This window comes from Pygoscelis adeliae, unplaced genomic scaffold, assembly GCF_000699105.1.
Source record: "Pygoscelis adeliae isolate BGI_AS28 unplaced genomic scaffold, ASM69910v1 Scaffold54, whole genome shotgun sequence".
In the NCBI taxonomy this organism is placed as follows: Eukaryota; Metazoa; Chordata; class Aves; order Sphenisciformes; family Spheniscidae; genus Pygoscelis; species Pygoscelis adeliae.
Genome location: NW_008824982.1, coordinates 4854304 through 4879241, shown reverse-complemented (window position 1 = coordinate 4879241; position 24938 = coordinate 4854304). Strand labels below are relative to the sequence as shown.

Sequence of the window (24938 nt, the reverse complement as noted above, 5' to 3'; positions counted from 1 at the left end):
CACCACCTGAAAAATGAAATTGCCCTTGCACTTTCCAAAATAACCAAGAAAAATTATGAAACTAAAAGCGGTTACGGGTGTCACTGTTCTCTATTATATGCTACAGTCCTGCCCTCTGTTGCCTTTCTGTCACTTCTCTATTTTGATTTTGCAGTTTTGTGAGAAGAACTGTGTTTTATGTCACACATGTCTAGCAAACTAAGGCAACAACATCAGTGGATCTCTCAACACCACAAAAGAAACAAACCTACACAAAAATAAGTAGAGACAAATGGAAAACTATGTTCCTTGTTTTGAACATGTCTTTTAAGAGTGATACATGTATACACGCAGGCACACACATACACATATACTACTACTTTCTACTATATCCTAAGTTTAGATTTCTTTTTCTTCACTTTAGCAATGAAGTCCATGGAACATACCTTCACCAATGGATTAATAACACCAACATTAGGGCTTGCATTAAACATTTTGTTGTAGTTAGTCTCCCTGTTAACTAGCTCCAGCTGATAGAACTTTTTGTCCTCCTAAAAAGAAGAACAAATAGAAACTTCTTTTTATGCTTTTTCAATCAGTTAGTGGCCAGATCGGCCTACAAAATGATCTCAAATTTATGTTCCTAAAGAAACTGGTAATTTTAAAAATTGCATTTCATATTTAATGTGTTTTATACGTTGTTATTATATGTAAATACTAAATCATTTCTATTTATGCAGTTCTGTTGCAGTTCTATGCTCCTGAGAGTGAGCATAGCCTAATGGATTATGGACTGGGAAAGACTCAGTGTGGTTAACTCCTGATCTCTAATTAATCTGAATTTCCTCATTCCTTCTTGCCTCTGAATCAGGATCTAATCAGACCAATCTGAGCCTGGGTGTTGTGCTCTGAATTTGGGAAGCTCAGTGGATCAGGAAATTGGTCTTAGAAACCTCACAGAAGAGACTATTTCTTATATGGCTTACATGGCTGGCTTATTCCAGGATTGGAGATAGGAGGCGTCTGATCAAGGTCATACTGAAATATTTTTTGTAATAATGTATTATGCTTGATTGTGCAAAACTCTCTGCATCTAATTAGTTTTACTATTATGAGTCATTGGAACCACAGGAATAAGGTGTTAAAAAATATGAATAACATGCTAGCAGGATTGGTTCTTTAAGTACATTTCAAACACTTTGAATTAGGTTAACTTTTATATCTGTCAAGATATTAAGCCAAGAGAGCATAGAAGTCTTACAATCAATTTCTTTATGAGTTGGTCCCGCTCTGCAATTAGGTCTTTCAGTTCTGAAATAAGCTGCAGGTCTTCTGGTCTTGATTCTCTGTTTTTATATTTTTCTTCCATTTCTTCTAAACTTTATAGGAAAGAAGAATACCCCCTTTAGCCTGATCCAGTGTTAAATGATGAGCGAATAAGTCACATCTTTGATTAGTACAAAAGAGAGTTCAGGGAGTAAAAACAGAAGATGACTTTCTTATCACCTTGAAGTAATTTAATTTCTATGTTATCATTCAACCTTAGCTAGGTAAAAAAAAAAAAAAAATCAACAACAACCATAACCTTTGCTCCAGTAACTAATAATCTGGGCAAAATTCCAAAAACTTAACATCCTTCTTGTGCATGCAGTACTAGGTGTTTGAAAAAAGGCCTCTTGGAAGTCAAACTGAAAGTAAGGCATTCAAAACCATAATATGGACAGTAGAATTACAGAAGACATAGCTAAGATTGATTCTTATGTAAAATATAGGAACTACATTGCATTATATTTAATATTAACGTAAATTTTAAAAGCTGGCGATTCAGTTTCTTGATAAGGAAAACAAACAGTATCATTGTTCTTTTTATAGATGACTATTCTGAATAAAGATGCATGCTTGTGATACTGGAGAAACTGGATAGACGGACAAGGCTGGCACCGTCTTCCTCAGTTCATGTGGAACATACTGGGACAAAGATATCCAAGAACAGTGAAGACTAATAGGTAACTAATTTCTCTCCACAAAAGCAACTTAGTACCATTAGAGATGAAATAAAGGAATGAGCTGCAAAAGAAAAGCAGTAATACTTGGGTATTAGGATAACTGGATTAAGTGAAATGTAACAATTGATAAACGTTGAAAAAATAGGAGGATATTTGAAATGCCTAGTGGGAAAGCATTAAAGGAGAGAAGTGAAATAAGCCAACTGAGAGACAAATTGTACAAGTAACTGCATAAATCTCCTTGGTTCTTCTTAAAGAATGAGTTTTGAAGACATGACAATTTCAAATGACTGCCTCTTTGAAACATAAATATAATGCTTATGATGCTAAACATTGTTCCAAAGGAAACTACTAAAATACTTGTCTCACATATTCAGCCCTCATGTAGATTAGTGAACCAAGTTTCAGAACAGGTTCAGGAAATTTTACAAACTTAATGAAAAAAGAAATTAAAAAAAAAAATCCCAAACAAGGGAGAACAATCTATGAATTTAAGGTGTCTAAGTCAGCTCAAACTTAATTCCACAAGACACCTGGAAGTAGACATAATTTCTCACTTTAGATAAATATTTTCCCTTCAGAAGCAGCTATGTGATTTTTACTTTGAGTTGCATCTGAAAAAACAGTTCATATAAATTATATTTATAACTGTCAAATAACCTGTACATAATCTGAGATTATATAATGTATTTACATAAAACATTATGAATGTGAACAACGTAACTGTTTTTATTTGCAGAAAAGGCATTTGACTCAGCAGAACAGAACTATGCTCAGCTGTCTTAATTCTTGTGTATACATTTTATGCTGGGTTAAGCTACTGTATACAGATCCCCAGAGTACAGTACATAGTTATGCAAGCTGTCATTTTATTTTCAGATATTTCAGAGAACTGGGTTTTTTTCCTGTTTCAAAGAGACATGTAATGTAAAGATTCGAGTTGTAGAGCCTAATTAACAATACCCACTCTCAATTACTGTAAGATAGATTCTCCATTTCATAAACGTTCACAAGGCCATGCTTTAGGTGAGGCCAAACCTGACAACAGTTACTTTTGAAATAGCTGCATAAAAGTCTTCTGGGTTTTTTTGTTTACTTTGTTTTTTTTACATAGTTGCCTCTTTTGACAGCTCCTTGCTTCAGTGTAAGTGGAGAGAGAGAACACACTGAAAGCCAGGTCAGGGCACCCTGCATAATGTTTGCTGTCTTTAGGCCAGTGGCTGCTTCCTCACAGCTCTAAGCTGAGCAAGAACCAGGAGTAGGGAACCAACTAGATTCAGAAAATTTCAGGACACTGAAAAACAAACAACTTCATGGGAGAAAAAGTTAGGGTAAACAGTTCCAAAACCTAGTTCTGGTGGCTGCTCATGGGCATGTTTCCCATACAAGATAAATGCAGTAAACAGGAGGTAGTTTAGACCTAATTTACTGAACGGCAAGTTACCACGTTTATCAGGGCACAAGAGTGTGCATGTGGACAATTACGAGGGAGTAAGAACTAGGATTTTATACCCATCTTATTTGAAGACAATTTCCGAGTGCTTATGACCAAGAAACAGTTAGATGTATTTGGGCTTTATTGTCCATTTTTAATTGATATTCTCTTTAAAAAGTTTTCTATCGTATACTTAGAACCAATTATTTTCTCTGCCATAAATCTTTTGTGCTGCAAATATAAATCCCTCAGTGACAACTTTGTGTCAGGAAGCCCTCAATGTGCTATGAAACCTCAGCCAGAAACCCTGACCAAACGGGTTACATCACAGACAGAGATAAAGAATGAAGGATGTGGAAGACAGGAAAAACACCGGCTAGATGACACGCTACTACACCACTTCTGCCCAGAGGTGATCTAACCCCAGGTGGCATTTTGACTCAGAGACACTCTAAGTATTTTGTTACTGTTATGCTCATATAATCCACTTCAGACACTATTTTCCTTATGTTAGCAAACCTGAAAATCTTTGCATCACTCGTGCTACAATCAGACTTCTTAATAGCAAATATTGTACTGTTTACAAACTTGCTGAAGAAACTCGTGTTCTCAAAAGAGATGTATTAAAGTTTGAGAAAAAGCATTTGAAATAATGTTTTCTCCAATTTTCTAAGAACTGCACAGATTTAATATCTTTCCTACTTGAAATTTTTCAGTCTCAAATCCCTAACAATTTATCTCACTAAATTCCCCTAAAGCTTATAGAATTGTGTTGCCTAAAGAATGCAAGACTAGGCCTCATACTTGATTGGGGTTTTTGTGCATCTGCACCTCTGCAATATCTTCAGCAACTTATGGACTCCAGAATAAACTATTCACTCAAACGCAGCTACATACAAATTTTTTTAACGCAACAAAACTTACGAAATCTGTAAAGCTGAATTAATTTCCTTGAGCAGCTCTTGGGTCTTATTAAAATCTGCCAGCATGCTTTGTTTCTCTCTGATGTGATCTGCTGTCAAGACATCCAGCTCTTTCTCATGTTTCTTGCTTAAATCTTGCTCATGCATCCTGTTTAATTTATTTTTTGTTAAAAAAAGAGTTATTCTAAAATCAGATTTGTTTGTTCATCATGATTTTCTGCCATGCTTCTCACGGCTTTTACACAATATCAGACAACACAAAAGGAACTACTGATTCATCAAAACCCACTACTTACTGTCCTCCAATCTTCTAGCTTATTTCATGGAAAATGGATCTCCTTTAATGCTTTTTTAAATAAACAAAAATAATGAATTAAAAAACAAAACCAAAAAACCCAAAAACCAACACTTGAATGGACTGTTACTAAAATATGCCAAAATGTGTCACTGAAATGCAGCTTAACTGTATGGTAACATTCACTAACTTTACTAGTAATGGGCATAGCTTTTTCTAAAGACGACTAAATGATATATAACATCACTTGATTAAGAGGATAAATTAAAAGCTGCAAATGGTAAAATTTCTCAAGTAAAACAATACATGAAACCATACACATATGAGCCTAGAGTGGAAAAATTCATACCTGATCTGTTGGTTGGATTCACTGCGTATTCTAAGAACTTCTTTCCCTTTAAACTCTAATTCCTTGGTCAATGCACTTATATTTTCATGAAGATGCAGAATCTCTTTGTCCAGTTCAGCTATATGATGGTCACGGTGTCTCAGTTCATCTTGTAGATCTGATATTCGGCATAAAAATTCCTTCTCCTATGATATAAGTAGCAGCAGCAAAAAATATTTTAACCAGACTTGTCTCTCAGATGCACAATACTTGCTTTTGGAAGGTATCAGCTGAGCAGAATTTTCCATTCAATAGACAATGTCTTCAGTTTTTGATGCTGACACAAATTATAATTAAAACTGAGGTGTTTTTTTAATTGTGTACAAGTACAAATAAAGAAGAAATCAAAGTTATGTAACAAACAATTTCCATTCGCAAGAAAATGTAAAACCTCTCATTGTCATTGCCTGTTAAAGTTTGCGTAGCTCATCACATTTTCCTTTTGCCCACACATACAACAAAAAACCAGATACCGCTAAGAACCAGGGGACTGCGCATTTAGCATTTTCTACCTCTTCAACAGACGATATAGAGAAACTGGTTTGCCCTTTATAGCCCCACACGATGGGACAAAATAGCTCAAGATGTATGCCCTGCACCAACAAGCACTGTGATTCAGAAGTCTCCTATCTTATGTGTATATAAATATAAGGGTCATTAATAAATACATCACAGCAGAATACGTGCTAAATAGTTTATATTATAATAATGTTTATATTGTGTCCAATAAATCAATAAAAGTCATTCTTTTTGCATAAGAAATTTCAACGAACTTAACGTCTGGGAAACTCATCTGGAACCCATCGCAATGATTTTGATAATGATTCTCCTCAGTTTAGAAAATAAAATTTTCAGAGTTCTCCATTTCCATCTGTTCCACTTCTTACAGTTTCAGAATAATTAATGACCATATAGTTTGCACAGATAGAAAATCAGCAGATATTTCAAAGTAGTTTTATGTATAAATGTGTTTTGTGCCTTCATGCATCCAGGAAATACAGAGGTATCCTAATGCACAAATTTTACAGCACATCTTTAAGAATAGACTTTCAAAAATAACTCTCTACTTCCCTATAGAAGGACTATATTAAAGTTATAAGAAAAAGCAGTGGAAAATTTATTTCCACATATTTAAATATTTCGAAAAGTAGCAAATACAATCATCCTGCTCAGACCTCTCTGCATCTAGTTCAGCTCTGATCCTGTGAACCAATGACCATTCTAACACAGAAAACCACAATTAATTGCTTTGCCCTCAGTACAACTAAAGTTCGTGCTTAGCAGATTGTTGTACTGAGGCCAAAAGTACATGGCACACGTTGGATCAAACACTTGGTCTTGTAATTTAAACTTCTTTTTTTTCTGCCATCTCCTTTAGGTGCCTCACTCTAGGCTTAAACAACACACGACTGAAACTACATCCTCCTAAACCCTGCATGTTTTCGTTCACTGCTGACAGCACCACATTTTTGCCTCTCGTGATCACACTTTTAGACCAGCAGGGAAGAGAAAAAGAAGGGCTCATCTTTGACTGTGTCTGTTTCTGTGTAAAGGCTACGTCCAACTAAATCTGTTTCCTCTGTTAATATATTTCTAAAACCACTCCACCTCCTTGGTGCTGGACTATCAGTAAATCAGTCCTGAAAAGCCTATTGTATAGGCAAATAAAGAAGTAATTTCTGGTCCTCTTATTTCCAGGAGTCTGGCTTCCTTTCAACAGAGATCAAGCTCTGAATTTTTAGTTACTACTGGAAAAACTGATTGTGTATAAAGTGAAAAATGAAAGATAAAAGTGAATGAATCAGTTTGCTGCTGAAAGCAAAGGTAGTCCATACTGGCTTTGGGATTTGGGGGGCTGTTTTTGTTTTTTGGGTTTGGGTGTGGTTTTTTTTTTCAAGAAACAGCTGCAAGCTGTTACGGCTTCTTCTCTGCTTCCTTTAGATGCTCACTTATCTTTTCCCATTTGGCTCCTGACAAAAAAAGAGACTAAGCTACCTCTTAAGTTTGAAGCAATCATTTGGTTTTAAGCAGACACTTCTTAGCCATATCGCTTAGGCTTCGGAGAGAAACAGCTTTTTCCTTTTTAAGTCCTGCTGGACCTAAGGACGAGTAGAATTTTGTGAGAATGGGCGCTTTCCTCCCACGGCAAGCCAGAGTGCTCCCAGAGGGCTGCCCAATTCTGAGAGGAAACTGCTTTGACACGAGAGCCTTTACCAGGCTTCGAATGAAGTTTGTCAAAGGAAGAAAAAGCTAAGCAAGGAAGATTAGGTAGACTGGTAGGGATGCATTATCTGCTGGTGCTGGCTGACTTTGAAGGATTACATGTTTGTTGTTTGTTCACAACAGTTCTTGCCTCCAGCTAAGAGAAAACGAATACTGATTATGCAATTTTACAGTCAGTTGCCAGCAATGCCTCCTACCTGTCGCCTGCCCAGTTCTATGCTTCTTTCAAGCTCCATTTTGGCAGCTACCAGTTCTTGTTGATGGTTGTGCCTTAGCTGGTCAATTGCTGCTGCATGTTGATGATTTAGCTCTGAGCGCAAGGAAGCTAGTTACCATGAACAAAAAGAAAAGTTTATTTTGCAAATGTTTACATTAATTAACAATAACAGTCCAGGTCTGTTAAGTATTGCTGCTGACCTAACACACACTGTTTACATCAGCTAAGCAACTGTCCTGTCATTCTATTCCTGTTACTTTCTGAATCAGTCTCCATCATGAAATTTGGTTGCTTACTCCTTCCAAAAAAACTTAAGGGTAAGATTTTTCAAAAGTGAACAGTTTGAGCTTACCTGTTAAAGTTTATACTGATTTTAAGAGGAACAACTAGGTCAACACTGAATGACTCTGAGATACACTACAGTGTTATAATACACACACACGTACCAACATATATGTGCGTGTATATTTGTATGAGTAGAAATGATGGGTTTGGACCTACTTGGAAATTTCAAAATAGTATACCTAACATAGCTTTTCCTTCATCCTCCAGCTCAAATCGTAAAGTCTGAAGTTCCTGTTCCATCTCCAATTTGAAACCTTCCATGGCTTGTTTATGTGTTTCTTTCAGTGCCTGAAGTTCTTCCGAGTGCTTCTGTTGTAAACGTTCTTCTAATTCCTATGAAATCAAAATTGACAAAATTTATTCTATACCAGCTTAGGGAGTTTATAAAATATTAAACAATAAACAAGTGGCAACAAAAAGCAGGCATTGGCATACTCTAGAAATTATTAAAAATGCACTAATATTGCTTATATTTTCTCCTCTCACTAAGTTATCCTACTACTGTATTTTTTCTTTTCAGTGGCTGATGCTTATCAAGATTACCTGTGCACAAAAACTCTGTTCTGCTCACAGTTAGAAAAGAGAAAAAAAACAATCTATGGATATATTTACAACAGCAAGCAATGTGATAAGGTGCAGATCCATAGATGGGTCTAGTGTGCACGCAACACACACTTGGGGATTTTTGCTCCCCATTGACACCATGTTTATTCCCTATTGAAGTGTATGAAGCATAATGTTCCTGGTGCACATCTTCTAGTTTCATTTCAAACAAAAGGAATCCACCTTGTGTGCTCCAAGACCAGTCTATGATGTGAACCAAAGTACATTAAGTGGGGACAATGGGAAAATTGATTGCAAAGGTACACTCTGGATCTGAACTTAAAAAAAACCTGAAGACACACACCCTATTAAGTACCATGCACTGCCAAAATTTCAATTTTAAAGCTGGTTTAGTCAAGGTTTTAAAACAATATCTTGGGTGTGACATTGTTCTGGACATGAAAATTATCTTGCAAGTTGCAGAACATAGTTTATACAATTTTTAACATAATGAAAATATAAAATACATTACAAAAGGAGTCAATTGACAGGAAATATCAGAAATATCAAAAAACCATAAGAAATCAGGTGACTATAATGGAAAATACAGAGAAACCTATTCCAAATCAAAACTAGAATATAATGTTACGGTTAAAAATGTCAAACTACCATAAAAAAACGTGTGCATTGATAATATTTTACATATATGTATATATACCTATATATATGCATATACTGGTAGGGTATAAAGCAAGACATGAAACAATGCCAGTATTAGAGATGATTTTCAGTATGTCTTAATCAGATTTAATTGGATAAAAATGTTACTATAAGACATCAGCTGAAAAGGAAATTTAGTCGTTATGCAGATATTTTTCTTTACTAATTCCAACTGTGTACATAAATTGCTAAAATGGCAACATTCTCTACATAATTCAGAATATCCATATGAACATGCCTTTTGTTCTTGCTCTTTCGTTTCTTCCATGTTTTGAAAGGCGAGGATATGGGCTTCCTGAAGTGACTTATGCCTTTGCTGATGCTCCTCTTCTAATTCCTGGATCTCCTGAGTCAGCCTCTGTCGCTCCTGACTGAACTGGGCTTGTAGCTGTTGCAAAGAGCTCTGTGACTGGGAAAGCTGCATCTCCAGATTCTGCTTCAGTAAGGAGATCTAACCCACAACAGAACAGCAAATATCCATTAGTGATTAATACTAACATCAACTCTGAAAAAGAAGAAATATTCAAAAGAAGGAAACACTTAAAATTTAAGGCTAGAACAGTAACTAAAAGACAGACAAGCAATGTCATCCATCTACTGAATTTGTTGTTAATATTATATCTCAGAGATATAATAATTACATTTAAATAGTTTTGTAAGGGTTATCACATCTGTCAGTTCATACTACAGCACTACCTGTAACACAATGTTTCATGGCCGAATTATCAAAATTTACGTCTGGGTTTTCTATGAAGATCAAAAAAAATGACACTATCAAGGTCTGAAATCAAACACGTGATTGTTAAGATAAACTATTCTTAAGGGGAACATCACGTCAATTCTGTAAGGAAAATCCTGCAGCTGACAGGGGAGGATAGTCTGTGACATCGAGATCGATTGATTTTTGTATCTTTTGATACGATATGGTCCTATCTTACTGGTAGTTTTCTCATTTAAAAAGAAGTGGTAGCATACCACTCTATACCACAAAAAATGTTACACTTGATGGATTCCCCCACACACTTTTTTTTGTTAGCTCAGTAATACTATGAGAGTGATTTTTCTGCTGGTTTTCAAGATCTAAGATCTAAGCAATCTGAGTCACAAATACTCATTTTCTTAGAAATACCTGATTTTACAAATGATGCTTTTCACCCAACAAGCATTTTAATACATTAGAGAGCACACTGTACTCCTTGAAAAAGTCCCATTTTCTTTTTATAATAATGTTATACTTTGTTCTTCACATAAGATAGCATCTTTTCAGACTGAAAATACTAAGCCTGTATTCCCTTTAGAGCCAAACACGAGAGAAATATCCTCCAATTCTGGAAACAAGATTTAACCAAAAGAGAATTTTGCTACAGTGACTCAAAGGAAGCAAAAATAAAATTGCCATGTGACCAAGAATTTGAATCAGTACTTTTCAAGTCTCAGAGCATTACATAAAATTGAACTATTTATAGTTCTGATAGTGTCATTTGATTCAGCATATCTTAAAATTAATTATGACAAATTAATAACGACATTGCACATCAATTTATTGATTTACAGAACATTAAACCCCACCACTTAACAAAAAATCAATAGCAGCATACCAAGGACAACTTGCAGCACGAACATTATTGTTGAACATGTGGGGTTGTTTTTTTTTTTTTCAGAAGGACAGAGCTTAAGCAGATTTGAAAGAAAAAAAGCTACACTTAAAGGAAAATTAGCACTAAAACAAAACAAGCAAATTAATTGGAATGAAATGAGCATGGCTCATTGCATTTCAAATTCACCAGGTCTTTGTGTCTGGGCATATATACTCTACCTTCTAAGTATACTATATCAACAGTATTTTACTTCAGATACCTTTGAAAGAGATTAGCTACAATTGGAGGAGTATAGTGAAGGCCTATACTACATTCTGTAATCTGAACTATACATGTAAAACCTTTTACTAAGTACATTAAATATAACTATCACATACAAATTGTACAGTGTCAGACCAAAGGTTTGTCTAATCTCCCGTTCTGCCTCCAGAAATGGCCAACCCGGGTTACCCAGGGAAAACAAGGCCAAGGCATAAATGTAGGGATCTTGACTCCGAAGCCTACCAGCATCCAGCAATCCTTCTTAAACCAGAAGAGGTACTTGGGGGCAAATTCATGGAAGAAATATTAATTAAATGCAACCACTATATGAATCCATAAAAGCTTTTCGCATCCATAATATCCTGTGGCAAATTCCATATAGATGTGCCAATTTGACATGATGAGCTCTAATACTTGTAATGGAAAGGAGTCAAAAGAAGTTCCCTTTTCATTTAGTCTATTCTACTCATGTTTCTGTAAATCTCCATCAGTTCCCTCCTTACACCCTTTTCCATACTAAACAGTTTTGGCTTAATGAGTCACTCCTTGTATGAAAGCTATTTCATATCTATCATCACATTTCTCCTACTTTTGCTACTTTTCTACTATTTAAGATTAGGAGACCAAAACAGCATGAAGTATTTAAAATGAGAGTAAACTCTGGTTTTATATAGTGATTTATATGGTTTTACATGTTACGTTCTCTGTTTCTCTTCTATATTCTTAATGTTTTATTTGCTTTTGTGACTCCTATTGAGCACTGAGGTGATGTTTTCATGGAATTATACATCACAGTCCCCAAACCTACTCTCTAGTTGTAACAGGTCATGGTAAGGTTCGTCATTTTACAGAAGAAGTTAGAATTTGTTTTTCTTCCTTGTGTATCACTTTGCATTTATCTACACTGAATTTCATCTGCCGTTTTATTGCCAAGCCCCTTGGCTTTTCACAGCTATTCTGTAATTCTTCAGACAGTCTTTGTCCTTCCCACCCTGAATAACTTTTTATAAGCTGCAAACTTTCCCACCTTACTTATTCATAAACAACCTGCAATAGAAAATATGTTGAATATCCGTGTAACTCCACTGATAATCTACCTTCGCTCTGGTAACGCTGTATTTAATACGTACCTTTCAACCAGTTACTTATCTATACAAAAACTTCCCTCGCATATCGTGGAGTTCTAGTTTCCTCAGAAGCCCCAGAACTTCTCGGCCCATCTCTTTCAGCATACCGTGGCCAGGGCTGCCATGCTGGTCAGACAAACCAATAACGCAACCGAATATTGTATTCTTTCTCTTCAACCCTAGAAACTCACTCCACTGATGCGGTTAGTTTGCACCATGCAACTGCCAGCATAACCAGCTCTGAATTTTCATCTGTGTATCATCATCTGGTACTGCACTGTGCTATTGTCTTCCTTCTACGGGGGGGAAAGAAAAAAAAATAAAAATCTATCTTACCTAAACTCCCCTTTGATCTACTCACATCCCCATCCACTCTAATTCTTCCCACATCCACTGTTGGGCCCTTCTCTCCTTCCCCCTTCCTTTCTGTAACCTCATACCTACCTGGGTCCTTCTTTTCACCTGTAAGCCTTGCCTTTATTTCCTGTTTCTCTGCCAGACTACACATAGTGAAAACCAGACCCTGTCTGGAGGTCTATTTTCCCCCTGTGCTTTTAGGTAACTCTTACGCTTCTTTAGATTACCTCTGCTCCTATTTAACCACCATCCATAAACTCTCAGGTTCGTTGCAGGTTTTTTTGTTTGTTTCCCTGAGACCACTACTGCGACTTGGCTCTAGCCCCTCTACTCCCTGTCTTCCATCCATCCCATACGCCAGTATCTCTCCCCCTCCTTCTCCCCTCCTTTGCTCTTTTTCTCATTCCTAACTCCATTTTTAGTATTGTAGGAATGCGCAGTTAGGATAGTCTTAAGAGATTATTCAGTCCAATTCTTTGCACTAGGTGGGAACTCTATACACAAATTACTGCTTAAAAATCTCATATGAAGGAAATCCCACACTTTTCACTCAGATCCTCTTCCTCTGAGTGCCTGTGGCGGAAACACTGAGATACTGGACAGATATTCTGTCCACTCTTACTTGTCCCTTCCACCATGTTTCTGTCCCTCAGGTTTCTCACCATTGCCCTGTCCCGTTCACCACGGCCACCAGGAGGTACAATTCTAGGGGAAGTCCTGCTCAGTCCTGCAGAACCTCAGGTAATTTAATCATCGTACTCAACAGCCTGTCATGATAACATTCAAATGGAGTCGACCACGGTATCTTAGCCAAATTTTTATTAAGATGACATGAAAAAATTTATTTTTGGCTTGAAGTTAAATCTGTCTCTCACTTAAGTTCCTGCTCCAAATTCTGATAATTCTCAGTATATCATTTATAAACATTTTTAGCATGGGCCAAGGGCAAAACAATTTTCTTTTCATTTGTCTTGGAAATGCAGAAAACATTTTAACTGAGATGACCAAGAGAAGTCTGACATCTGGCCAGGAAGCCATCTGAGAAGAGATCAGGAATACCCTTTTCAAGAGCGGTTTTTTTTCAAATTGCAGTGACTGCAGAACCACAGCCTGAAATGAGTCAATCTCTGGAGATGCCTATTTGCATCAGTGGAGTATACAGAAAATAAAGGACAATGAGGTTTAAATGATTCTAACAAGCAAATCAGATTAGTCTACCCTTCTAAGATTTTTTGTTGTTGTTGTTTTTGAAAGTACATCAAATATTCAAAATCTGACAGTTATTTTCAGAAGAGTACATAATTTTAAACATTATTTTGATTATTCAGTACATACACTGATATCCTTAAGAGCACATTTTTGAAAACATTAGTGCCTCCCTTTGCATGTCTTCGGAGCATCCCTTCTACATACTCCTGTATTGAGGATTCAAAAGAAAACAGCTCTAAACACTATTCTCTGAACTTTCAATACTTTTCTCCAAGGTTTTCAGCACATTAAAAACATCGGTAAGAATTTTAAAAACAAAAAAATAGAAAGAAAGAATATTTTGGCTACAATTACAACTTGCACTGCAAAACTGCAAATTATAATACAGGATCAATCTCATGCTTTGTAAAAAGCTCTGCAATACACATTTGCACTGCCCACAAGCTTGCTTGCTTTAACAATGACATAAAAATGCTGCTCATATTATGACCACGTACGTAGTGTTTGATGTCCAGCGATACATACATTTACACAGATGAATGGAAGCAGTACACAAGCTGCTGATCACTAGCGGCAAACGTTCTCCTCTCAAATATCACCATGTATTCTATTTCATAGGCTAAAGCTCTAAAGCAGTACTACAGGATATGCAGATTTATTAGTGCAAACATGCCCTGTTTACAAGCTGTAAGTGCAAATCACTTACATTGCTGATAGATTTATGCAAAGCTTCACCGAGACAGTGCCGCTATGAAGAAAAGATCACAGGAATAAAGGGAAACATTCAGAAAACAACTAAGTAAAAGAAAAAGGGATAAGGAAGGGAGAGTAAAACATAGAACATTAATTATAATTTGATCAGGGAAAAATAAGTTGAAAACTATCTGGAAAAAAATACGAATACATTGCTTTGACTTAGTATATAAACTACTGAACACAGAACAGAATGATGCAGTTTCCTACATTATGTTTTGAACGTACAGGATGGCATTATCTTTTCAACATAATGTCCCTATATACTCATATATTACGCAGCTGAACACGTTTGAAATTATCCAACTGTCTTCTCCTTTACGGCAAATAATTTTGGGAAGAAATCATTAAGTACACCAGTCTGCATTACTACGAGAAAAGATGTTACATAAGGACTCAATCGACAGTCAGCTTTGTCTCTGAAATGTCACAAGCATATTGAACACATAATATTAAAGATCAAATTTCACTGCTAAAGGGCAGAAAACAAGTTTAGTCTGTAACGAAGACATAATGAAGACATATTTATATTAAAATACTTCTTTTATTTTTCTTGAAATTCAGAACGAGATGGGTACATAAAAGATTCTTCCTGAAAGTCTCCAGCAAAAAATGACTTAATGTACCACTTACACTAGTGTTGATTGCTAATGAAAAGCAAAAAATAAACACACGTTACCAAGTAAATGTTTCATATGAAATATTATTAATCATACGAATCATATACCTCATTCATATATATAAAAACACCTGTGTGTTTATATATACATGAATGGTGTGGACAGGCGCGCGCGCACGCACACACGTCATCAGAAATGAAGCGAGAGCAATTTCAAACCCAGCATGACCCATTTCCCCTTTTGGCACAGGTCAGTCAAGAAGACGGCTTTCTCCAGGAGACAGCAGGTATTTTGACACCAGCTTGGAAGTTGCCTATAGTTGGGAACTTCTAGATGATACTTTGTCAAAATACAAAATGAAGAAATTATTATTCCTTCTCCTGAATCTACAAAAAGGCACAACATGAAAATACGTTATTGTGGAACATCCAAAGTTATCTTATTAAAATTGTAAGAGTTACAAGCAACAGTTCTCTATGCAAGGGCACATCGCTAGGAGGCATCGTACTCCAGCGGACAAGACAACAGACCCGCATCTAACAGCTCCGATTTCAGCACCAGATTCTGACAGTGCCAATCTGAACAAATCCACCTATTTTTTGTGTCCTTCCTTTCCCTCTGTCTGGTTTTTTTTGTATTCCTGCTCTCCTGTTAAGAGCAGTTTCTTGCTAAATAGATGTTCAGTTTCTAGAATGTTTGGGACTTAATTTTGATGGACATACCTGGGCACCACTGTAGTACAACTAAGAAATAATGTATAACATATATTTAGATTTTACACCTGAAGCAGAAAGGTTAGTGATGTTCTACACTGAAAAGAAATTCTAAGTAAAAACACTTTGGGGAAGCTATATTCTGAGGTCTACCCTATTAAAAAGACCATTTAAGAAAGTGAGATTTGCCCCCTGCTGCTTGCAGAATAACAGATTTCTCTCACCAGGAAAGAAACTGGTCTTGCTTTGCTGTCAAACTGATCTTATAACTAAAAGTATTAAGGTGGGCTAACGGTTTTTATACATGTGATCTCATCAAATTTAAAAGTTTTCCAGAGATTTGGAAACCAGATGGAATTAAAATGAACTTTCGTTGAAGTTTCTGAACTAAAACTCTCCTCCAGTTAAGTTCAGGATTTAGATTTGTCACAGATTTCTTCGGCTACCTCACTCAAAGCAATCTTTCTGCAACCCACATTTCCCGATTGTGAAATGAGAACACTAATAATCTTGTGCAAAAATATTAACTATTAAATGCTCAGATCTTCTTGGCAAAAAGAAGGTCAGGCACAGACAAAAAAAAGTTTTTTAATAAAGTTTAACTTATACATTTGACATTCCTACATCTTCTAAAAAGACACACGGCAATGTTGAATATATAGTAAATACAGCTTAGTGATTTTTAACAAAACTTGAAATACTTTCAGATTTATAAAATATTTGTGTAAGTATCACATCACTATTCAAAAGCATTTAATTATAGGACAGCTAGCTAAACATCACTCCTGGAAAAAAAAAGAGTGGAAAAGATGATTTAAGAGTCAATCAAGAAAGACTTCAAGTGTGAAAATCAGATGATTTTTCAGTCAACGTAACAATGGAATAAAGCCCTGCTACAGAAAACCTGATTTCTTGCTTTGACAACACTACAAACTTGAGCAATAAATGCTACTCTACAGAAATAATACTTAAGAGGACTTTTTAATGCTCTTTTTAATTCAATTTATTATCACGTGAGATTTTTGTATGCAAAAAATGTGTGCTCATACAGTATTATTGAAGGATATTTTAAAAGATTAAAACCAACTTAATCTCAAAAACCGCTAGTGGTCAATCATCACTGAAATCAAACAGGGATTCACTAGCTTTAATACTAAACCTGACTGCAATTTATTATTGTCATCCTTTATTAGATAGTAAATTATTTTCATAAAATGCATACATGATAGAATAGTAAATTAGAATTATGTAGGCTAGTCAAGTAGTATGGGGGCCAATTCCAGCAAAATGTGTAGCAATACAATCAGATGCAGCTCCATATTGAAAAGTATGCAGACATGTTCAGAATGGAAAACTCCAAAATAAGTCTGGCTGAAGTATTATTAAGAAATTCCATAAAAAATCAAAACATTCTCATGACTACTTCCACAGCAAGGTCCATGATATGGCGGAAAAAAAGCGATGAGAAGCAAGAAGAATGCAGGCATAATTATTACTCTCTTTATTTCTGTGATGGGGAGAAGTGATGGGGGAAGAAGAGGAGAAGAACACAGGTTTAACTCTCACTATTTCTACAGGTTGGAATTCAAGATTATTGGTTTGTGATTTTATTATGACAGGAGAAACCCTTGCTCAGTTCTCTTCGAAATCAGGCTTCACAGATACAGGATGTATAAACAAATCAGTTTGGAAGTACGGGAACTTCTGAAAACCCATCTTTATTTCACACATATGCATTAGCTGTCCCACTTTTACTTGATTTTGTGGTCTTGTTTTTCAGTGTAAGTATTGTCTTCTCCACCCTCAGCACATGCACAGTTAAGCCTCAGATGTAACCAAGGTAACTTCCTAATGACCCAGAGGAACAGCAGAGGTTGCTGCATCTTTACAACCCACTGATCATTGTGGGCCACACAGCAAGACCAAAAGACCTTTCATGCAAGACCCAGGGAAAGATTTGTATTCCCACCTCTATTTCAACATCTCTCCTAAAAGCACCGCGTTTTCAATTTAGTTGGGCCAATTTGTGTTGTAGTAAAGCATACATTTAGAGATTTGAAACTATTCAAGCTTTGGGTTTGCTTACTGCAATGAACAGTTGCTGGTGTTCCCATCATGACTGCCACGGGCCATACTAGTGATCAGTGTCATTTTCTGCAAGAAGGGAATTGACTGCGCCACTGACATTTTCCCACTTTCATTCAGTTGCCCTCTTTCCTGCAGGACACTAGCTTATTGGATGCACAGAAGTTCTCTCATTTCATTGTTTCTCTTGGCTAAAAATTACTTTCAACCAGATCACAGAGGCCTGACACTGAATTTCAGCATCAGTCTTCATGTCACCTCAAGATCAGTTCCGTAACACTTTTTCTCATTGATATTTCAATGTCAAATTGTGTCAAGATCTGAGTTTGGTATACAGTTTACCGAGTTTTCAAAATACTGCTAGCAACAGAAACTCGTGTGTAATACCAGAGACCCTAACTGGGGAAGATCCAACTTCATCTGTTGTATCAAAGCAGATCTACGTATTGCTACGCAGCCTTTGCCTCATTTTAAGAATGACCTCCAATAGATGCTGCTAACCTTTCTGAAGAAGAAAACCTATGTGCATCCATCAGATGTCAGTAAAAGAAACTAGTTTCCAAGATGCCTACTGAAGAAGCTGAAGGGACCTTTGGCATAAGTCCATTTTATCCAGCTGATAACAACAACAACCACCACCCCAGAACTCTCCCTCGAGATACTTCTGTGGTTTGAAGAGGAGGACTGATTTGTCAGCAGACGCACTGTCTCTGGCTGCGCGGTGCCTATGTGACAGATGACTCTACAGAGATTTGGAAAGCAGCTGTTTCCTACTACGACGTTTTGTACTTGGCTTGAGGCTTGTGACATGCTAGGAAGGGAAGAGCTGCATCAAAGTTTGCCCTGTCTGACTGATAAGAAAAATCAGCTTTTAAAGCCCCCTCCCCTTCCTCTCTGCCAAAACACAACAGTTTTCTATTGAGAAAAGTGAAGTATATCAAGGCATTCTGAAACATATAACTATCTCTGGAATCTAATTGGTCCTGATTTCCTCCTGTTCTTGTAGCACCTCTGAGTGAAGATGCTGTGTGTGGGCTATCACAAGGTGGTAATTATCCTGTTGCTTTAAAAAGATGGAGCTCTTCTCTTTTCCAGTCATAGGATTCTATCAAACTGCTAGATTCTATCAAACTATTTGCAATGCCTAGGTATTTTGACATATTTTTACCTGTTTGGATTTTGGATCATAAGGATTATAATAGCTTGTAATCTGACAAACTGCAGGTTCAATGGTCAAGGTAAAAAAGGTTTTGAATAGAGAGGATCATTTGAATCTGCTGATAATTTTTAAAGTTTTTGGAATAGTACTAGAACTCCATTCAATTTTATTCATTTGTCATAATGCTGTCAGGATTTTAAAGATTATATACGCATCTTGGCTAATCCTTCCTGGAGCAGAGAAGTATCTGTCAACAAGTGCCCTTAATCTACAATTTTATTCATCTGCTGAATCTCAAACAAATTTTGCCCCACCGAATAAGTTATCTCACATTCCTCCCAGTGTCCACTGTTTTCACTGGTTTTGAACCTATGCAAAAGCTATTTGAGCAGCTATCTTCTGGAGCAAACAGGCTAAGAGTAACATTTTGAAACTAGACTCTTGCCAGAATCTTTATCTAACATTTAGGGGAAAAATATATATAGATATAGGATTAACATTTGATTTGAGGAATGGTATTACTGTTGGATTTGGCTTAGATTTCTATTTACCAGTTTTGGAAGTGTAAACTTAACTCCAAATATCAAACTAAACTCTTTTCTGACTCATGCATCATTAATTACATACTGTAGTAAATATTTAATCTTCTTTTCATCCATTGACAGGTAGAATTAAAAAGTCTTTCAGTCTCCTCCAGATTTACTAACTCAAACACTGCCAAACAAGAAGTGGTAATATTAAATTCCAATTAAAAGTTTATGATCAGATAAACAAGTTTCTTTGGATATGAAGATATCGTAATTTCAAACATCAGCCCTGATGTATTTTTAAATTTAATTAAACACAACACCATGAGAGAAAAAAATTAAACGAAGAAGAAAGCAAGAGAGATGAAAAAGAAGTCCAATAACACATTTATTCTTAAACAGAGCAACAAGGCTAACATTTGTTAGTATTCCTACTGTATCCCACTGAAAATACTTTGAAAACTCTGATTTGTTCTGTTGCTTTTGTTTGTCTGTATTGCTGGGTAGCTCTTAATTGTAAGCGGTCTTTAATGAACTTCCTCTGTTACATTCAGATCTTTTAAACAAAGAGTAAAATAATGAAGAGGGTGCAGTACGGGCTGAATGGGCTCATCATAACTAAAAGCTCAGAAAAAGAGGTAGTACCGCTGGATCTTAGGCATTTGTTTCCATGTTCAAGCTTCAGACAAAATTACAATGACCAATCCGGATATAATAAATGCACCAACCAATCTTCAGGATCACATCTCTGCATCGAACAGAGAGCCCAAAACAAGGGGGATTCTTTATTAAGAAGTATAGACAGTCATGAAACGGGGGAAGTACCCTCAACAGATGGCCCTCTGAAGGCCGCAGTGGCTCTGGATTACATGATTATTCACATGCTCATGTCCAATACTTTTTGACTTGCTTAAAGCATAGGTTTCCCACTCCGAGTACGGGAGTACCGATTCTTCTAAATCAGTGGTGAGTGGCAGGATGTTTACAGACACTGGATCTAGGCAGAAACTCCCAAAGCTCCCCTGATTCTCCGTAAGGCCCATGCGAGCTGCAGCACAGTCCCATTAAGGCCACAAGTTTGAGAGCTGTAGTCACTTCTGAAAGTTTTCAAGAGCTGCAAAAAGCAGCTTTGGTGCCCTTTGGAAAAACAACAAATATCTACAGACGAAAGAAGAGGCATAAAACCTTACCATGAACTGCATTCCAGGTGTTCTCTGTTCTTTGCTCCCACCTTTGTATGATTTTTCTTTTCATTCTTTCAGATTTCAGCATTTTAGATTTCTAAATGCTTTTTAAATCTCACCCGAAATCCCTTACCATCCACTAGATGTCATGGTAGCCTTACTGATATTATTGAATACAAGAATGACCGAGAGAATTAGGGGGAGTTACTTGAAATTTACCTCCTCTCTGTTTCTGACAGACAAGGCTTTAGACAGTGTGTCTAAACAGGATGATATCAGTGAAAGGAAGCAGAGTAAAGCGATTCTGTGCTGAAAGTTAATCTCCCTTCTTTCAGGAAGCAGATAGAGGGTACGCGCAGGTTTTCTCCTGTAGAAATTTCCAGCATCCCTTCAAAAGCAAATCTTCTAAAGCAAGGATTACTCAGGCTGTGGAACAGGCCAGTAATCCTTGTGCTGGGGAACGAAAGTAGCGTTTCCCGATTCTGCTAAGGTGGATGCACATCAGCTCTGCAATAAGCATCTCCACACAGGCAAATAAAGACCGAGCAATAACTGCCCGCTGGTGGAAGACTGGTCAATGGGCCTTTAAAGATGTGCACAGCTCTGACTTTTCTACAACACTCCATGAACAAGAGCATACTTAGTGGCCGGGGTTTTAAGATTGAGTTTGGAACTTTCTGAAAACTACCATTTAAACAATGTCTAACATCAGAAGGAAATATTTACATTTTGATATATTTATGGTTTTTGATAGTTTAAAAAGGAACACACCATAATAGGAACAAACTCGGAATAGGAAACTTCTACAATTTTTTCAAAAAAGGAGAGAATCTTTGCAGCAGGAAAAATAAGCAACAGCCACCACAGTGCATGTAGTATACTTTTGTCCATTCACACTGTACTACTTCTAGTATTTCCATTAATAGAAGATGGTATCTTCACGTGCGAAAAGTTGACAGAGTTAGAAAGAAGAATGTCACACTAATGCTTGGTCACGTAATAGTATGAAGCTACATAAGAATGGAAAAAAATGCTGACAAAAACATTGATTTTACTGGAACGCATGTTTTACTGAAAAGTAAGGAGGACGGGAGAATCAGTATCTGCTCAAATATAGAAAAGCCCATCCACAATCAGAACACTTGATTCAGTTTACAGAAAGAAATGTTAATCACAAGAAGAAATAGATAAGAAGAATACAGGTCTGTACAGAACCAGTATGTTTCACTGCTCAGAACTGAAGGTTGCGCAAGACAGAGGCAGAAGAGAGAACACGCTCATGCTTTAAAAAAAGAAAATTCCTGCTATTTCATCCACGGCTGAAGCCTTCTCAGCAGTAAAATGTTTTTAAGAAATGCGTTAAAAGCCCATTACACAACTAAGAGAAATGGACGAGCTAGCACATCTAAATTCACTACATATTTCATGAAGAAACTCTCACATGGATTGATGCAGAAGTTCTTAGTGCAATTTACAGGGAAGAAAAAGGAAAAGCACTTTCTTTTTATGTCTTCTAGAACCATATACTCATATCAGAGATAAGAACTATACACCTGGTCTCTAGACACTGATCTAGTTAACCTACCAACTGCATTTAACTGTAGATAGTAAGTGATGCTTTGCAACTGGCAAGAATGTGTTCAAGCACTTAGTCAGCTGAATAGCATTTTCTCTCAAGAGAATTATTTTACCTGTAACAAAACTATACTGTTAGAATAACAGTAATTCTACATGCATTCTATGAGGGATCACTTAGCATTACTGATATAAAAGCAAAAATATTACCTTGCTTTATACTAGAGCTAGATCTCACCTATCAAATGTGCAACAACTAGAAGGCAGAAATTTGTAGATTAGTGTAACAATTTAAAAAAAGCTTAGTATACTTTATGGGCATAAATTTTTTGATTGAACTTTAATTTTTTTTTTTACATCATTGCCGTTTATAGCTATGTCTCTTCATTCAGATTTTCCAACACCAGTCAGCAGTATTCCAAGACGGGCATACTCTATGTTGTATTTTTCTACAGTTTAAGTAACTATACTGGGTCACTTCTCTCCATTCATTTAAACCCGTTTTTTTCAACACTTTGCTTACATAACCATTCTTACACTTCAAATTAGGCGCTACACATCTTGTAGCTTGTTTTTAAATCAAATCTGAGATGCATCAATACATATTAGAAAATTATGTACCCGTAGGAGTGAAAGTATATGATAAACTTATGAAGCTACACAGTATTTTCCATATTAAAAAGCTATTTTCACTATTTTGCACTGGACACAATAGTTATCAATTTGCCAAAAATAATATGCAGGTCCTTTAAATTTAAATTGCATCTGTCAAATACACATGATGTCATTTTTGTCTAGAAATAATTTCTCAATCCCTCTCCCCCCCCCCCAGTAATTCATGTTCATTACATCTTTCTGGAATGCCTTATACTGCCACATACTGACAAGCATTTAATTTCTGAATTCAACCTTTCTGAACAGCATTTATACAACTAAGTGGTGAAGCTCTAGACAATTTCTCAACATAAAGAGCACGTGTAGACCATATTTTCTGCCACGTTAGGAGTTTACAAATGATTTAGCAGAGACCTTGCTCTTGCATTATTTTGATAAATCATTGTATAGTACTGCTGGTATAGACCAGACCAATGCTTCAGGTGTAAAAATCTGAATTGCAGAAAGAGGAGTTGGATCTCTGCTCTCTTACCAATTCTTACACAGACTTCACACCTTTCAAATGCATCTTTTTTAAAATGTTTTAAATGCATCTTCCCGCTAATGAAGACCGGGGCTGAGTGTAACAAATTCACAATTTTACATTCCTACTGCAGTATCGCAGGCTGTTCTAGGTCAGTGTAGTTGAAAGAAGACAGGTATGAACAGATGTCCTTTTGATGAACTGAAATTTGAATTCTTCCCGATGCTGTTAACTTTTTTTATTTACATATATATATATATATGTAACAGCAGAAGAATCTCACTTTTGTCACTGTTTCCAGTCTGTTTAAACTAGACTGTGAACCCTCTGGAGTAAAGAGTCTTACTGCACATTTACAGACTGCCAAGCACAAGCTAGGCTTATTGCAGTAGTTGCTGTAGTGTCTAACTGGGTCCAATGCAGTTTCCACTCAGAATATCATAATTCTAGATTAATACAACCAAAGTCTATAGTAATCTTTGTGTTATGAAACAGATACCAGAAATCTTCCACTCTTCCCTAATGAAAATACTATCTTTGATTTTCTTTTATGATGAAGTGACATCTGTGGATGAGGGGAGAGCAGTGGATGTTTGTGACCTCAATTTCAGCAAGATTTTATCACCCTTGTATCTGATTGTATCACAATTCAGATGGGTGGGCTACCAGATAGATGAGAAGTGGCTGGATTACCAGGCTGAAAGGGTAGCAGGTAATGGTTCACTCTACCTGAAAGCTTGTTACAAGTAGAGTTCCTAAGGCGCCTGTTGCAGTACCTCTTCGTTTTAGTATCTTTATCAACGATCTGGAGAAGACAGACAGCACCCTCACTGAGTTTGTGGATGACACCAAACTGGGAGGAGTAGAAGAGGGGGCACGACACAGAGGAGGGGACACAATACACTGAAAGGCAGGACTGCCATCCAAAGGGACCTATATAGGTTATAGGTATGGGCTGATAGGAACCTCACAAAATTCAACAAGGACAAATGCAAAGTCCTTTACATGGGATGGACTAAACCCCTGCACTGGTTCATACTGGGTTACAGATCTGCTTCGCATAACCTAGTTAATGGTAGGCTAAACATGAATCAGCAGTGTGGCCTGGCAGCAATGAACGCCAGCAGTAAACTGGGCTGTAGCAACAACCAGTAGTTTGAGGGAAGGGATCAGTCCCTTTGACCTGACACTTGTTGCACATCACCCGGAGGGCACACTCTGTCTCCTCCTCCAGTTCATTCAGCTTTGGTTGCCACAGTACAAGACAAACGTTGATAAACTTGTGTCCTGGTTTCAGCAGGGATAGAGTTAATTTCCTTCCTAGTAGCTGGTACAGTGCTGGGTTTTGGATTTAGGATGGGAACAATGTTGATAACACACCGATGTTTTAGTTGTTGCTAAGCGGTGCTCACACCAGTCAAGGACTTTTCAGCTTCCCATGCTCTACCGACTGAGAAGGCTGGAGGTGCACAAGAAGCTGGGAGGGGGCACAGCCAGGACAGCTGACCCAAACTGGCCAAAGGGACATTCCATACCGTGTGACGTCATGCTCAGTACA

General features: G+C 36.8%; 1 protein-coding gene across 3 annotated transcripts in view; it reads right to left on the bottom strand.

The window, feature by feature from the left end:
- Nucleotides 1–24938, bottom strand: part of FAM184A (family with sequence similarity 184, member A) — an 83370-nt gene that overhangs the window by 6057 nt on the left and 52375 nt on the right. The window contains exons 10-16 of one of the 3 annotated variants that reach the window (XM_009325654.1): nt 9313–9525; nt 7991–8144; nt 7447–7574; nt 4988–5172; nt 4345–4491; nt 1241–1358; nt 426–530 (exon numbers count right to left, since the gene is read on the bottom strand). In XM_009325654.1, coding sequence (XP_009323929.1) covers nt 426–530; nt 1241–1358; nt 4345–4491; nt 4988–5172; nt 7447–7574; nt 7991–8144; nt 9313–9525 — 1050 coding nt within the window. The remainder of the gene's footprint in view (nt 1–425; nt 531–1240; nt 1359–4344; nt 4492–4987; nt 5173–7446; nt 7575–7990; nt 8145–9312; nt 9526–24938) is intronic. The other 2 variants (XM_009325655.1, XM_009325656.1) reach the window with 2 other exon arrangements.